Source organism: Oncorhynchus gorbuscha, linkage group LG10 (assembly GCF_021184085.1).
Source record: "Oncorhynchus gorbuscha isolate QuinsamMale2020 ecotype Even-year linkage group LG10, OgorEven_v1.0, whole genome shotgun sequence".
In the NCBI taxonomy this organism is placed as follows: domain Eukaryota; kingdom Metazoa; phylum Chordata; class Actinopteri; order Salmoniformes; family Salmonidae; genus Oncorhynchus; species Oncorhynchus gorbuscha.
This window is the reverse complement of record NC_060182.1, coordinates 100,873,283-100,891,134: the sequence shown is the minus strand read 5'-3', so window position 1 is coordinate 100,891,134 and position 17,852 is coordinate 100,873,283. Positions and strand designations below refer to the sequence as shown.

Genomic DNA, 17,852 nt, shown 5'->3' with positions numbered 1-17,852 from the left:
AATAGATCTAGCTGGTCTCTCATAATATAAAAGAGACAGAGACAGTAGATCTCGCTGGTCTGTCATAATATAATAGACAGTAGATCTAGCTGTTCTGTCATGTTATAATAGAGACAGTAGATCTAGCTGGTCTGTCATGTTATAATAGAGACAGTAGATCTAGCTGGTCTGTCATGTTATAATAGAGACAGTAGATCTAGCTGGTCTGTCATGTTATAATAGAGACAGTAGATCTAGCTGGTCTGCCATATTATAATAGAGTCAGTAGATCGAGCTGGTCTGTCATAATATAATAGAGACAGTAGATCTAGCTGGTCTATCATAATATAATAGACACAGTAGATCTAGCTGGTCTGTCATAATATAATAGAGACATAGAGAAAGTAGATCAAGCTGGTCTATCATAATATAATAGAGACAGTAGATCTAGCTGGTCTGTCATAATATAATAGAGACAGACTATGAACCTGGAAGTTACTCCAGCTTCAGCAGGACTCCCTCAGTGTGGCAGACTATGAACCCGGAAGTTACTCCAGCAGGACTCCCTCAGTGTGGCAGACTATGAACCCGGAAGTTACTCCAGCAGGACTCCCTCAGTGTGGCAGACTATGAACCCGGAAGTTACTCCAGCAGGACTCCCTCAGTGTGGCAGACTATGAACCCGGAAGTTACTCCAGCAGGACTCCCTCAGTGTGGCAGACTATGAACCCGGAAGTTACTCCAGCAGGACTCCCTCAGTGTGGCAGACTATAAACCTGGAAGTTACTCCAGCAGGACTCCCTCAGTGTGGCAGACTATGAACCTGGAAGTTACTCCAGCAGGACTCCCTCAGTGTCGCAGACTATAAACCTGGAAGTTACTCCAGCTTCAGCCGGACTCCCTCAGTTTGGCAGACTATAAACCCGGAAGTTACTCCAGCTTCAGCCGGACTCCCTTAGTGTGGCAGACTATAAACCCAGAAGTTACTCCAGCTTCAGCCATACTCCCTCAGTGTGGCAGACTATGAACCTGGAAGTTACTCCAGCAGGACTCCCTCAGTGTGGCAGACTATGAACCCGGAAGTTACTCCAGCTTCAGCCGGACTCCCTCAGTGTGGCAGACTATAAACCCAGAAGTTACTCCAGCTTCAGCCGTACTCCCTCAGTGTGGCAGACTATAAACCCAGAAGTTACTCCAGCTTCAGCCGTACTCCCTCAGTGTGGCAGACTATAAACCCAGAAGTTACTCCAGCTTCAGCCGTACTCCCTCAGTGTGGCAGACTATAAACCCAGAAGTTACTCCAGCTTCAGCAGGACTCCCTCAGTGTGGCAGACTATACACCCAGAAGTTACTCCAGCTTCAGCCGGACTCCCTCAGTGTGGCAGACTATAAACCCAGAAGTTACTCCAGCCGGACTCCCTCAGTGTGGCAGACTATAAACCCAGAAGTTACTCCAGCTTCAGCAGGACTCCCTCAGTGTGGCAGACTATAAACCCAGAAGTTACTCCAGCTTCAGCAGGACTCCCTCAGTGTGGCAGACTATGAACCTGGAAGTTACTCCAGCAGGACTCCCTCAGTGTGGCAGACTATAAACCTGGAAGTTACTCCAGCAGGACTCCCTCAGTGTGGCAGACTATAAACCTGGAAGTTACTCCAGCAGGATTCCCTCAGTGTGGCAGACTATGAACCTGGAAGTTACTCCAGCAGGACTCCCTCAGTGTGGCAGACTATGAACCTGGAAGTTACTCCAGCCGGACTCCCTCAGTGTGGCAGACTATAAACCCAGAAGTTACTCCAGCTTCAGCCGTACTCCCTCAGTGTGGCAGACTATAAACCTGGAAGTTACTCCAGCAGGACTCCCTCAGTGTGGCAGACTATAAACCCAGAAGTTACTCCAGCTTCAGCCGTACTCCCTCAGTGTGGCAGACTATGAACCTGGAAGTTACTCCAGCAGGACTCCCTCAGTGTGGCAGACTATGAACCTGGAAGTTACTCCAGCAGGACTCCCTCAGTGTGGCAGACTATGAACCCGGAAGTTACTCCAGCTTCAGCCGGACTCCCTCAGTGTGGCAGACTATAAACCCAGAAGTTACTCCAGCTTCAGCCGTACTCCCTCAGTGTGGCAGACTATAAACCCAGAAGTTACTCCAGCTTCAGCCGTACTCCCTCAGTGTGGCAGACTATAAACCTGGAAGTTACTCCAGCAGGACTCCCTCAGTGTGGCAGACTATAAACCTGGAAGTTACTCCAGCAGGACTCCCTCAGTGTGGCAGACTATGAAACTATGGATTTCCGCACGGAACCCAGAAGCACTGTTCTACACGTTCCTGCATGGATTATCGGAGGAAGTAAAGGACGAGCTTGCAGCCCGGGAACTGCCAACAGATCTCGACTCACTCATCACCTTATCCATCCGTATCAATGGACGGCTACAGGAACTTAGGAGGGAGAAGAAGTTTGATTGCAGTCCCAATCGCTCACTCAAGGACTCCGGAAGTCCCAGAGAGGACCCGGGCTTACCCAAGTTCCTCAAAGAGCCTCCGAAGACTGCCATTTTACCTCTTCCCGAGGCTGTCTCCAGCCGAACGTGTACGCAGACTTAACACCCAGAGTTGTCTGTATTGCGCTACTGCCGGTCATTATGTGTCTACCTGCCCCTTCAAGAGACCTAGCTCATTTGTAGGAATGAGTACTCTGGTGAATCTTAAGGACAATTTTGCTTCTCGCCCGTCTCCATGCTGTGGGGGGGACCAGTCCAAGTCTCTCCAGGTACTCATCGACCGATATGAGTCTCATGGACTGATCAAGTCTATGCGAAGGAGGTGACATACTGCATGAGGTAAATGGTCACACCAGATACTGACTGGTTTTCTGATCTTAAAAAAAGTATCTGTGACCAACAGACTCATATCTGTATTCCCAGTTATGCGAAATACAAAGATTAGGGCCGAATTAACTTATTTCAATTGACAGATTTCCTTAAACTCGTTGATATTTTTGTTCAGTGTAGTATCAGTGGCCTTTTGAATTTCACCTATAGTTTTCCGTCTGTAAAGTAGAGATGGGTGTTTGACTATGTATGGTAACATTCTACATTTCTGTCTTACACAGACAATGATTTAACATAAATCAGACATTAATTATTAACCAAATCAGTTTATTACGCATGAAGGAATCCCTTGCCTCGGTCTCTCTCTGCAGACACATACCCAACATTAAATACATGACTTGGCAGGAATTCAGCATAGTTCATCATTGTTGCACATGCTTTAATAAAATGATAGATATATTTACAAGCGACTTCTTTCCCAAATTTGAACATACCCCGATCCCACCCCACAGCACTTTCAATGTTCCTTTTGAAATTCACCCACATTAAAAAAACAAAAAAAACATGGGGCTTTTGGCCAATACAACACAGAAATATATGGAATTCAACATTAACTACATAAATATGGCAGTAACACAGAGGTCTATATATATATATATGTACATACAAGGTTGTGATGTGGGGAGTGTCTCTCAGACCAGAGCATGCCTTCATCTGATACCTCTAAAGCAGACTGCTCTTCAGAACACCTCAAAGATAAAGATCTAATAAACAGGAAGGGTACAATAGTTTTACAAATCTCCCACTTGTTTTTTTTATTTGTTTTTTTAGACTGGTCAGGATTTTAGTAGTATAAAACAAAATAAGGCACAATTAATACTTTGACCATTTCATGTCCTGGGGATTGTACAGACATCTAGTAGTGTGGCTTGGAAATGGTTGATTGATTAGAACTGTCTGTCAGCTGACCTTCCCTTTGTATTACCCAATCAATCAATCTGAGTGATTCTAAATGTGTCACTACCCCCCTTCTCACAAATAGAATCACACGGAACCCCACAAACAGAACGACACGTTGACAGAGAGAACCTAGTAGTGTACACACTACCAACACAGGAACATATAACTCCCCTCCCATTGCCTTTGGTTAGGCCACAGCACTGCCTTTTCAATTGGGGAAAGTTAAACAATTGTTTTTTTCTTCAACAAAAGTCCCACAGGCAATCGATTAATTGATTGATAAGGTTCAAATCGAATGCTAAAGCAGTTGAGAGGAGGGAGAAGAACAAAACTAAAAGCTCTCCCTTTCCACCCAGTCTTCTCTGACCATCACAACCTCTCAGCTTCTGTTTACATGAAGAGAACCGTGACATCACAAGGAAAATTCTAGCATTCTAGCAATGTTTTGTTTCTTTTCCTTTTTCAGATATTCTAACAGCACAAAACCCAGTTAATGTCCTTCAAATCCACCTGAAACAGTTTGTCAACATTGGTTTCTGTTGGTGGTGATCTGTATGATGGAGGAGTCAGTTCAGAGCCCGCCCACTGGACCATCCAATCAGAAGAGGACGAATGGCTGGGGAGGGAAGGCGGGGGAGAGAGGGGGGCGGGGGAAGAAAGGGGCAGGCGGGCGCTGGCAGCTGTTTGGGTCCTGGCTTTGGTTGGTGGTGTGAACAGAAGAGAGCAGGGCAACAGTTCAGTCATGTTTCAGGTGGTCCTTGATGTCCTCTTCATCTGTGTATTCTGAAGGCTCATCCCCGGGCTTTAATAGCCGACCAACATAATCATATTTTTCTGTAATGCGAGATCACAGGGGTCAAATCAAACTGCACTCTGAATTCTCATCTTCAATGGGCTTCAATATAGCCGTACATATACATCTTTATAGCCTACATGTCTTCATATCCAAACATACAGTACCAGTCAAACGTTTGGACGCACCTACTCATTCAAGGGTTTTTCTTTATTTTTTCAACATTGTAGAATAATAGTGAAGACATCAAACTATGAAATAACACATGGAATCATGTAGTAACCACAAACATGGCATTCTCTCAACCAGCTTTACCTGGATTGCTTTTCCAACAGTCTTGAGTTCCCATATATGCTGAGCACTTGTTGGCTGATTTTCCTTCACTCTGCGGTCCAACTCATCCCAAACCATTTCAATTGGGTTGAGGTTGGCCGATTGTGGAGGCTGGGTCATCTGATGCAGCACTCCCATCACTCTCCTTCTTGGTCAATTAGCCCTTACACAGCCTGGAGTAGTGGTGTTTTTTTTCCATGATAAAAAACAATGATAGTCCCACTAAGCACAAACCAGATGGGATGGCGTATCGCTGCAGAATGCTGTGGTAGCCATACTGGTTAAGTGTGCCTTGAATTCTAAATAATTCACAGTGTTACCAGCAAAGCACCCTCACACCACCTCCTCCATGCTTCACGGTGGAATTCACACATGCGGAGATCATCTGTTCACCTACTATGCGTCTCACAAAGACACGGCGGTTGGAACCAAACATCTCAAATTTGGACCATAGGACATTTCCACCGGTCTAATGTCCATTGCTTGTGTTTTTTGGCCCAAGCATGTCTCTTCTTCTTATTGGTGTTCTTTAGTAGGGGTTTCTTTGCAGCAATTTGACCATGAAGGCCGGATTCACGCAGTCTCCTCTGAACAGTTGCGGTAGAGATGTGTCTGTTACTTGAAATCTGAAGCATTTATTTGGGTTGCAATCAGAGGCTAGTAACTCTAATGAATGTATCCTCTGCATCAGAGGTAACTCTGGGTCTTCCTTTCCTGTGGCGGTCCTTACTAGAGCCAGTTTCATCATAGAGCTTCATGGTTTTTGCAATCGGACTTGAAAAAACTGTCAAAGTTCTTGACATTTTCTGGATTGACTGACCTTCATGTCTTAAAGTAATGATGGAGTGTCATTTCTCTTTGCTTATTTGAGATGTTCTTGCCATAATATGGACTTGGTCTTTTACCCAATAGGGCTATCTTATATATAATATAATAATAATAATAATAATAATAAATGCCATTTAGCAGACGCTTTTATCCAAAGCGACTTACAGTCATGTGTGCATATATACCACCCCTACCTTGTCACAACACAACTGATTGGCTCAAACACATTAAGAAGGAAAGAAATTCCCCAAATTAACAAGGCACACCTGTTAATTGAAATACATTCCAGGTGACTACCTCATGAAGCTGATTGAGAGAATGCCAAGAGTGTGCAAAACTGTCATCAAGGCAAAGGGTGGCTACTTGGAAGAATCTCAAATATAACATATATTTTGAATTGTATAACACTTTTCTGGTTAATACATGATTCCATGTGTTATTTAATAGTTTTTTTCTTCACTATTATTCTACAATGTAAAAAAATAAAGATAAATAAAAGATAAACCCTCAAATGAGTAGGTGTCCAAACTTTTGACTGGTACTGTATGTTTCATATCTTTTATAACATACCCATGAACTGCATCTCCCACTCTCTGACTGACTCCATCTGAACAGCGTTGAGGTCTGACAGGTCATCATAGTCCTCCCTCAAGGCATCTTTCTCCAAACAGAACGTGGCCAGACCCCTCGATGCATCCCGGCCCGCAAAGATACCATAAGGACCGTCTGTAGGGAGAGACAGTATATTAAACAGAATATATACCTACTGAATTTAACTACGGATCAGTTCTATAAGGACTGTCTGTAGGGAGAGAGACTGTTCAGTAAACAGAATCTACACCTACTGCATCTAACTGTATGGTTCAGTTCTAGAAAGACCATCTGTAGGGAGAAGCAGTGCAGTAAACAGAATATGGTTCTATTAAAGAAATGACACGAGGCGGCCCACGTGACTCCACGGAGGCGGCCCACGTGACTCCACGGAGGCGGCCCACGTGACTCCACGGAGGCGGCCCACGTGACTCCACGGAGGCGGCCCACGTGACTCCACGGAGGCGGCCCACGTGACTCCACGGAGGCGGCCCACGTGACTCCACGGAGGCGGCCCACGTGACTCCACGGAGGCGACCCACGTGACTCCACGGAGGCGACCCACGCGACTCCACGGAGGCCCACGTGACTCCACGGAGGCGACCCACGTGACTCCACGGAGGCGGCGACCCACGTGACTACAAGAGGTTAGCTAAAACAAATGCATGTTTATTCGTTTTCAAAAACACGCTATTTGCATGCGCAACGTCCCACATGCTTCCTCGTGAATTTGCTACGCCCCCACTAGAGAGCTAAAGTTAGCTAGACTAGCTAGTCTAACTAAAACTGCTGGGGGAAAACTCAGTGATGGAGCCTTCTGGAAAGGGGATCGCGACCACTGCCACATAGTAACAACCAATTTAGGGATTGAATTCAAATAGTAGCATTTCAAGCCTTTGTGCGAGGGGAGGATGTATTGGCAGACTTGCCAAAAGCCTCCTTCACCAGTTAGCTAGCTAGTTTTAATCTTCAAGAGGCTAGGTAAAAAGCCTCAAATTCTGGCCTTCGCATCCCTGTTAAAGTCTATGGTCGACCAAATCCGCGATGCAACAGCCCTGGGTCTCAGATCGGTGGTTGTGGAGAAAGACAAGAACACTATATGGGAGGGTGCATGAGACCTTGTCTTCGGAAGTCCGGAGAGCTGGTTGGGGAAGACAGGGAGAGATGTGTTGACCTCAGTCCTATACAGTTCCAAAATCATCTGAATCGTTGTGGATGAAGTTCATATGACCTACATATGGTATGAACAATGACCTAGAACTGTACCTCAACAATATAGAATGGCACAGTGATGAATATATGTAATGTCGGAATGGAAATTATAGTGATGACAAACCAATGACAGCAGATTGGAAGTAATTTACAAATGTAAATGAGTAAGAGGTGTGTGTGCATGATAGGCCTATAAGACATTAAGTAGACTAAATACAGTGATGGACCATTAAGTAGACTAAATTTGTAAGTCGCTCTGGATAAGAGCGTCTGCTAAATGACTTAAATGTAAATGTAAATGTAAATACAGTGATGGACCATTAAGTAGACTAAATACAGTGATGGACCATTAAGTAGACTAAATACAGTGATGGACCATTAAGTAGACTAAATACAGTGATGGACCATTAAGTAGACTAAATACAGTGATGGACCATTAAGTAGACTAAATACAATGATGGACCATTAAAGTAGCCTAATACAGTGATAGAAGTGCAACATAAAACCCTTGAATGAGTAGGTGTCCAACCTTTTGACTGGTACTGTATATAAATCAAATAGCCCAGTACACAAACCAAAACATTTAAATGTTCAAATCAAAAGGCTATTGCACAGAAAACGTGGACCCGAACCAAACTTCAGAACCACTGGACAGCAACATAATAAACTAAAGCATTGATCATTGGGAACGAGATCAGAATAACTGCTTGATCCATAACTATAATAATTCAAGAAGGTAGCATAGCCTATGAAACTAACTCTGTTCAATCAAAAGTCCTGATTAATGACATTAGTAACACAGCCACATCCCCGTTCCCCGGTGCCGACACATTCAGAAATCAAAATATCATTTTCAAAGATGCAATATTCATGAACATTTTAAGGAGAACAAAAACTACTTAGCCTACATTTGAACACCACCACAGTAGCTTTGGGTATCTTCCCAGTTAAGTAGCCTAGTTTTGTTGTTGGCTACTTGAAGAGAGCTAGAGCCCATCACTCGCAGCCCACCTCTTCCAATATATTGTGGGAAAGTGCACATCTAATCCTACTAGATGAAGAGCGGAGATAAGTACAACATCCTGGCATTTAAACCATACTAGATGAAATGTTGCATACTATAAAACATTTATTTTGGCATACTGAGAATGTGTCGTGCGCGTTGTTTCCCACTATTAGTTGATCCTCCACATATCTGATCCATCAGCTGTTGTCATACACATTTAGGCTTTGGCATCAGGCATTTAAAGTATACTTGATTTTTAAAAAGGTCACATTTAAAGTAAATTATTTCGCATACTCTAACAACCTACTATTTAGAACGCAAGTATGGGTATTCGGACACAGCCAGAGAGAGTGATAAGAATATATAGTCTGGTTCAGGAAGGGAATGTCTATAGGTTTTCTTCAAGTACTGCAAGAAGTAGTGCCAGAGGTGGTTTGACTTAACATCAGAAGCTCCTGCAGGTGTCTGTGACGATGTCTGCCCACTTGCCCTTCAGCACAGGCATCATGACCCCCAGCACGGCCTGTACATTGAAACACCCCTCTCTCGCTCTTCTCGCCACTTGCCCTGCTGTAGGACACAGAGAATATGAAGGTAGTTTCTGCAAGAGGATGTTGTGGGACCCAAGCCAGCCGCCACTGACATAACAGGTGTGCCACAAATGGCTTGGCTGGCTAGGCTACCTAGACCTTTTCATTCCATTATTGACTGAAATGAACCTAACATAGTGACGACATATAACATATTGAATTTGGCCTTTACTACAATATCCCATAGAAACTAATTGAACAACACATTCAGAAATGGCAAGAAAAGAGTCAAAAAATAAGGTTGTGTCTGTCCTATATATAGGAGATAGGAAAGCTCAGGAAATATGTGTTTTCTGGACACAATTAACCCCTTATTTTTGCTGGCACAAAACTACTTCCATTAGTTTGTGTGGGTTACCCTCATACAGGTCCCGTGACACTTGTAAAGCTAAACAGAGAACATCATGTTCGTCAGAGTCTCCCCTTTCCAGAGAGTGGTCACAACAGTTTGTCGGTCAAACCACTCATATGCAACAGACATTTTTGTGAGAAGACCGATTTCCGGGATGTCTCTTGGTCTGACAAACACCGCTTTAGCTCTGCTACCTTTCACCACAGATGTGGAAGGCTGACATAGGCGGATGGGGTGGATTGACACGCAGCCCATGAAGATCTCTAGTTTAAACGGATGGATGGATTTTTTTAAATGTTACTTAGGTGCGTCAATAGACTCAAGGATTAATTGATGGAAATCCTCGTCCATGACGTGACCGCCACGCTTATCAGTCTATAGGTTGATTTGCATAATGTAGTGGAATTAACTTGGCGTGTGTGTATTTTGATGAGTCTACATAATGACTAACACATCACACAGCCTATTTTGAGCGGGATTTCTCCTGCAGCTCCTCAGCTGGTTGCTGCTGGAGCCAATTTCCTTGTTTCAGCCCATTCATTGCACAACAATGCTAAACGTAATCGTGTGTTAAAAACAGTTTTGGTGCACAATTAAAGGAGCTACTCCTGCTATTTCTATTTGTCCACTGGTAGCCTAATTGAAGCGTGCCTCACATTCACGTGAATGCAATAGGCTATCAGCGCGTCCCCACCACTTTACAATGTGAGCTGGAGGCAGTATGCATTTCAAAAACATAGGCCTACTTAATTGTTTGAAACCTGAATGTTTTACTTCATATTACGAGGCATGTCTTGCCTTGCTTCAAAGTAGCCTATAGGCAAATCCCACCATGGAAACGTGGAGGTAATTATATTATAAACAATTAAAGTTTGGGGAAGCTTACAATTTATCCTACCATTTCTATCGATCTGTAGTTACGATTTTCAAATTAGCATTTTCGTGGAAGTTTCATTTCAATGATAACGTTATCATTTCTCAAAATCAATGTCACGTGGTTAATCATAAAAATCAGAAGTAAAATAAAATCCAAAAGCTAAAAATCAACTAATGTGAGATCAGCCTCTGCCATATAGACATACTGATACACTGTGATTCACTGGAGGCTAAAGAAATGAGCGCATAAATACTGCTGAGCCATCATTCTGGAGAGACACCCCATATCTTCACCACACCACTCCCCATTCTGGAGAGACACCCCATATCTTCACCACACCACTCCCCATTCTGGAGAGACACACCATATCTTCACCACACCCCCCTCCCCATTCTGGAGAGACGCCATATCTTCACCACACCCCCCTCCCCATTCTGGAGAGACACACCATATCTTCACCACACCCCCCTCCCCATTCTGGAGAGACACACCATATCTTCACCACACCCCTCCCCATTCTGGAGAGACACCCCATATCTTCACCACACCACTCCCCATTCTGGAGAGACACACCATATCTTTACCACACCCCTCCCCATTCTGGAGAGAAGCACCATATCTTTACCACACCCTTCCCCATTCTGGAGAGACACACCATATCTTCACCACACCCCTCCCCATTCTGGAGAGACACACCATATCTTTACCACACCCCTCCCCATTCTGGAGAGACACTATATGCGCTGTTTAGAATGGAGCTTTGCCTCAAATCGCATTCATTAAGAATCGCTTCATTACAGGAGTTGCATGTTCTGTTAAGATAAATTACTATACTCTGATTTCATACTCTGATGTGATTTCTGTCATTCTGAGCACCATGGGTGGACACCCTAATGGGTTACTCTGAGCACCATGAGTGGACACCCTAATGGGTTATTCTGAGCACCATGGGTGGACACCCTAATGGGTTATTCTGAGCACCATGGGTGGACACCCTAATGGGTTACTCTGAGCACCATGGGTGGACACCATGAGTGGACACCCTAATGGGTTACTCTGAGCACCATGGGTGGACACCCTAATGGGTCATTCTGAGCACCATGGGTGGACATCCTAATGGGTTATTCTGAGCACCATGGGTGGACACCCTAATGGGTTACTCTGAGCACCATGGGTGGACACCCTAATGGGTCATTCTGAGCACCATGGGTGGACACCCTAATGGGTTATTCTGAGCACCATGGGTGGACACCCTAATGGGTCATTCTGAGCACCATGGGTGGACATCCTAATGGGTTATTCTGAGCACCATGGGTGGACACCCTAATGGGTCATTCTGAGCACCATGGGTGGACATCCTAATGGGTTATTCTGAGCACCATGGGTGGACACCCTAATGGGTTACTCTGAGCACCATGGGTGGACACCCTAATGGGTCATTCTGAGCACCATGGGTGGACACCCTAATGGGTTACTCTGAGCACCATGAGTGGACACCCTAATGGGTTACTCTGAGCACCATGAGTGGACACCCTAATGGGTTACTCTGAGCACCATGAGTGGACACCCTAATGGGTTACACAACCAATGCATAGGAGTCTGGTAAATTTCGCAAATGGCTGGTAAATTAAAATCTTCCCGGTCACATTGTCCGGCACCACATTTTCCTAAAGGAAACCCTGCTAGGGTCTCAAGTTGGAAAAACTCATAGCCCACTGACTGTGAGTGTTTTACAATGTTACGGTTGGAAAACTGTCCTATGGACATCAAAAAAAATATGTTCACTATTTACAGGAGTTGAACTATCCATAATCATGCTACTATGAGGCTGAACAAGAATTGTCCCATTGCACCAGGCTAGAGGGATGAAAGACAGCACACTCTACAGCACATCATGGAGGGCCGGTCTGCGTAACCACATCCATAAACCCCCCACTGTGAGTAAAACATTTTAGTGGCCCCCTCTTGATACCGGAGCTACATTTTTGATTTGTGCAATTCTAAGATGTTTGCAGTTTTCAATATAATATGAGTGAGGCTAACTAACAAAATCAATAGATATTTTTGGGTCAGACAGATCTATTCAGGTTTAGGGTACTTCACGTTCATGCATTGCAAAATTAGGGGGCAGGGAGGAAACATGCCATAAGTGGTCCTTCTGTAGCTCAGTTGGTAGAGCATGGCGCTTGTAACGCCAGGGTAGTGGGTTCGATCCCCGCGACCACCCATACGTAGAATGTATGCACACATGACTGTAAGTCGCTTTGGATAAAAGCGTCTGCTAAATGGCATATATTATATATTATTATTATTAAGTGAACATGGGTAGTACAGTAGTAGCTAGCGAGAATGCATGGGTGATTCACATCATTGACTTACTATATATATTTTTTTATTTTACCTTAATTTTACTAGGCAAGTCAGTTAAGAACAAATTCTTATTTTCAATGACGGCCTAGGAACAGTGGGTTAACTGCCTGTTCAGGGGCAGAACGACAGATTTGTACCTTGTCGTTTTACAGAGGACATCCAAGAAGAAACATGAGTAACTTCAGTGGAGTAAGGAAATGTTCAGCCTATAATTAGTAAACTAGTTCATTTATAAATAAAAAACATACATAAGGCTAGCTAGCCGATTTCAAGTTGATAGCAAACAAGCTAAAGTTTATTAGCTGGCTGGCTTTCTATAGGCTGATCAATGCAAGCTAAAGTTAGTTGCTACTTGCTAGCCACACGATCGTAATGTATAACAGGTTGCAGTTGTCTAATATGTCCCCCATTTTAGTGTAGAAAATGTGAGTGATGATTTATGCACCCTATTCATGATGTTAGCTGCAAATAATAGAACATGATTCATTCAATTCAAAACGGGGATATCCAACCACCATATGGTGTTGAAGTCTGAGGGCACATTATCGTTGCTGCATGCCGACATGGACGTAGAGAAGCTGGTGTTAGCAAGACTTGCACAGGATCATATAGAGCACCAAACACTTGTCATATCCTCAGAAAGAATCATAACTACTCGGCCTCTGACCACCAGGCACTACAGAGGGTAGTGCGAGCAGCCCAGTACATCACTGGGGCCAAGCTTCTTGCCATCCAGGACCTCTATACCAGGCAGTGTCAGAGGAAGGCTCTAAAAATTGTCAAAGACTCCAGCCACCCAAGTCATAGACTGTTCTCTCTGCTACCGCACGGCAAGCAGTACCAGAGCGTCAAGTCTAGGTCCAAAAGGCTTCTTAACAGCTTCTACCCCCAAGCAATAAGACTCCTGAACAGCTAATCAGATGGCTACCCGGACTATTTGCACTGTACACCCCACTCCCTATTTTACTCTGATGCTACTCTGTTTATTATCTATGCATTTGTACCCGATGTTAAATGGCTAGGTAGCTAGCGGGGGTGCGCACTAACAGCGTTTAAAAATCGGTGACGTCACTCGCTCTGAGACCTTGAAGTAGTTGTTCCCCTTGCTCTGCAGGTTTTGTGGAGCGATGGGTAACGATGCTTCGAGGGTGACTTGTCAATGTGTGCAGAGGGTCCCTGGTTCGGGGCGAGGAGAGGGACAGAAGCTATACTGTTATATTGATGCTGTTGACCCAGATCAGTGGTTGCTGCGGGAAAAGGAGGAGGGCAAAAGGGGGGTGAGTGTAACCGATGTGAAATGGCTAGCTAGTTAGCGGTGGTGCTCGCTAATAGCGTTTCAATCGGTGACATCACTCACTGAGATCTTGAAGTAGTTGTTCCCCTTGCTCAGCAAGTTTTGTAGAGCGATGGGTAACGATGCTTCGTGGGTGTCAGTTGTTGATGTGTGCAGAAGGTCCCTGTTTCAAGCCCAGGTAGGGGTGAGGAGAGGGACGGAATCTATACAGTTACACAGTCACTTTAACTCTAGCTTCATGTACATATAACCTCAATTACCTCGACTAACCAGTGCACCCGCACATTGACTCTGTACTGTTACCCCCTGTATAAAGCCTCACTTTTGTTATTTTTCTGCTTCTCTTTAATTATTTGTTATCTACTTATCTATCTTTAACTTAACACTTCTTTTTCTTAAAACTGCATTGTTGGTTAAAAGGCTTGTTAGATTTTTGGTTACCTTTCCACTCCTACGAGACTAGCTAGATGGATGGATGATGTAAATGGATTTATGATCATGATTATATAAGTGAGGTTGATGGGTGGGTCCGCCAGCCAAGTTAAAGGGTCCTTCAGTGGCCAACAGCATTACCTACCTAGCTACGAGCCTAGCTAATGTTAGCTAGCAATCTTCTACAGCTGATATAGCTAGGCCTGGCCCACAGCATTAATCCTCCGAATATGACTCGTATAGGACAACCTACAACGTTAGTTGTTAGTTAACTAGCGGTGTAACTTGATATGATCTCAAAACAGTTCTGATATTTAGCAGTAAGATCATTTAGCTAACTGGCAAAGTTGTTTGCTACCCAGCAACTATGTCTGGCTTTAAAAACGGACGTGGTTTAGCGCTAGCTAGCACAGGGGCTTGGCTTTTCCGCACGCCTCTGGGGATAACTAGTTAACTAGGTCCCCACTTCAGCTAACGCTTATCAGTAATATATCAGTCTGTCTAGCTAACAACCTAGTTTAGATGTAGCTACATAACAGGTAGCGTAGATAGCTAGTTAGCTTAACCACCTTGTAAACAAGCGTGTCTAACGTTAACATACTGCTACAAACTAGAAGACACTGCTTGCACAGACAAACCATGTAAATGAAAAGTGCCAGATTAACTAACGTGCTAAATTAAATCAGTAAAATAACTTGCTGTAAGTGAGTTAGTTAGCTAGCCGTTGCGCCCAAATAACCATCATCATTCGTGTTGGTCTAGACTGGTGCCAGACACAGTTGCTAAGCTACAATGCCTAGCTAACTAGTGTGCTGTTTTCCATTCACGGATTCCTACCTCGACCATAAAACTTTTTGCCGGTGGTAACATCGAATACTTTCATATTGACTGCCATCATGATCCGGGGGTTTTGCAGTCCGTCGTATTCCCCAAGTTGCTCCAAAGTGAAATCACGTCTTCTCATCTTCGGCAGAGACGAGGCCTCGCTTCCCGGGGCCGCGTCAGCACCAATCCGTTTACCCCATCGCCGATAAATAACATAGCAGATCGTAACCACTACAACTAAAATACTTAAATTTAACAACATCCCGCCAAGACTGAACCCGTCCGACTCATCTGAAGTCCCCGGTCCGCCACTAGTATCAACAGTTCCAGTCGACCTGTCGCCGTCGTCCGCCATACTGTCGATAGAGCCGAACACAAAGACCCGCCCACCCGGGGCTCCTCGTCTGATATGATTGGTCCTGCGCCGAACACAAAGACCCGCCCACCTGGGGCTCCTCGTCTGATATGATTGGTCCTGCGCCGAACACAAAGACCCGCCCACCCGGGGCTCCTCGTCAGATATGATTGGCCGGCGGAAATCATTCAAGGAGCAGCACAATAACACCAGCAAGACAACAATGGGCTTTTTGTTGAAATGATAGCGAAAAGTGTGTTTCTCGGCCAGAGATTAGTTGCACGGGGAAAGCAATGCGCAGTTTCTTAACGGCATAGCCATTTAGAGTAAGGATTAAGTTATTGTGAAATAATATGACAACAATAGCCCAGTTTGTGCCCAATGGCCTTTAATAATGTGCATATGCTGAGAGTCTTTCTCACGAACAATAATTCCTGGACAATTCGCCTAATAATATGGGTCAATCGTAGCACAAACCCATTACTTTACTTTACACATCCACTAAAACATGGGATCGTTTCAAATCTACTATTGGATACATGGTCTCTCCTATCATTGTTATGCGGATGACAACCATTTTTCTCCTTTCCCCGTCTGACACCCAGGTGGCCACACGCATCTCTGGGTGCCTGGCAAATATCTCAGCTTGGATGTTAGCCCACCACCTCAAGCTCAACCTTGACAAGATGCTCTTCCTCACGGGTAAGGCCTGCCACTCAAAGACCTCTCCATCATGGTTGACAACTCCATGTTGTCCCCCTCCCAGAGTGCAAAGAACCTTGGCTGACCCTGGACAACAACATGACGTTTTCTGCAAACTTCAAAGAAGTGACTTGCTCCTGCAGGTTCATGCTCTACAGTCTACAACATACGTAGAGTACAACCAAAGATTATGGACATACTGATAATATACACGTCTCCGCCCTAACAATGGAATACCTATGTGAGAATGCTGTTCATCGACTACAGCTCGGCATTCAACACCATAGTACCCTCCAAGCTCGTCATCAAGCTCGAGACCCTGGGTCTCGACCCCGCCCTGTGCAACTGGGTACTGGACTTCCTGACGGGCCGCCCCCAGGTGGTGAGGGTAGGCAACAACATCTCCTCCCCACTGATCCTCAACACGGGGGCCCCACAAGGGTGCGTTCTGAGCCCTCTCCTGTACTCCCTGTTCACCCACGACTGCGTGGCCACGCACGCCTCCAACTCAATCATCAAGTCTGCGGACGACACAACAGTGGTAGGCTTGATTACCAACAACGACGAGACGGCCTACAGGGAGGAGGTGAGGGCCCTCGGAGTGTGGTGTCAGGAAAATAACCTCACACTCAACGTCAACAAAACTAAGGAGATGATTGTGGACTTCAGGAAACAGCAGAGGGAACACCCCCCTATCCACATCGATGGAACAGTAGTGGAGAGGGTAGCTAGTTTTAAGTTCCTCGGCATACACATCACAGACAAACTGAATTGGTCCACACAAATCAAATCAAATCAAATCAAATCAAATCAAATCAAATTTATTTATATAGCCCTTCGTACATCAGCTGATATCTCAAAGTGCTGTACAGAAACCCAGCCTAAAACCCCAAACAGCAAACAATGCAGGTGTAAAAGCACGGTGGCTAGGAAAAACTCCCTAGAAAGGCCAAAACCTAGGAAGAAACCTAGAGAGGAACCGGGCTATGTGGGGTGGCCAGTCCTCTTCTGGCTGTGCCGGGTAGAGATTATAACAGAAAATGACCAAGATGTTCAAATGTTCATAAATGACCAGCATGGTCAAATAATAATAAGGCAGAACAGTTGAAACTGGAGCAGCAGCACAGTCAGGTGGACTGGGGACAGCAAGGAGCCATCATGTCAGGTAGTCCTGGGGCACGGTCCTAGGGCTCAGGTCCTCCGAGAGAGAGAAAGAAAGAGAGAATTAGAGAGAGCATATGTGGGGTGGCCAGTCCTCTTCTGGCTGTGCCGGGTGGAGATTATAACAGAACGTGGCCAAGATGTTCAAATGTTCATAAATGACCAGCATGGTTGAATAATAGTAAGGCAGAACAGTTGAAACTGGAGCAGGAGCATGGCCAGGTGGACTGGGGACAGCAAGGAGTCCTCATGTCAGGTAGTCCTGGGACATGGTCCTAGGGCCCAGGCCAGTTGAAACTGGAGCAGCAGCATGGCCAGGTGGACTGGGGACAGCAAGGAGTCATCATGTCAGGTAGTCCTGG

The 17,852-nt window shown here is 45.0% G+C and overlaps 1 protein-coding gene across 1 annotated transcript; it reads right to left on the bottom strand.

Moving 5' to 3' along the window:
* Positions 1-3,115: 3,115 nt before the first annotated feature.
* Positions 3,116-15,652, bottom strand: pgrmc2 (progesterone receptor membrane component 2). Its single transcript, XM_046367637.1, has 3 exons — positions 15,285-15,652; positions 6,294-6,449; positions 3,116-4,603 (listed from the first exon to the last, which is right to left on the bottom strand). Exons 1-3 carry the CDS (start codon positions 15,625-15,627, stop codon positions 4,506-4,508), a joined length of 597 nt encoding a protein of 198 aa, XP_046223593.1. The 5' UTR covers positions 15,628-15,652; the 3' UTR covers positions 3,116-4,505.
* Between the last annotated feature and the right edge of the window lie 2,200 nt (positions 15,653-17,852).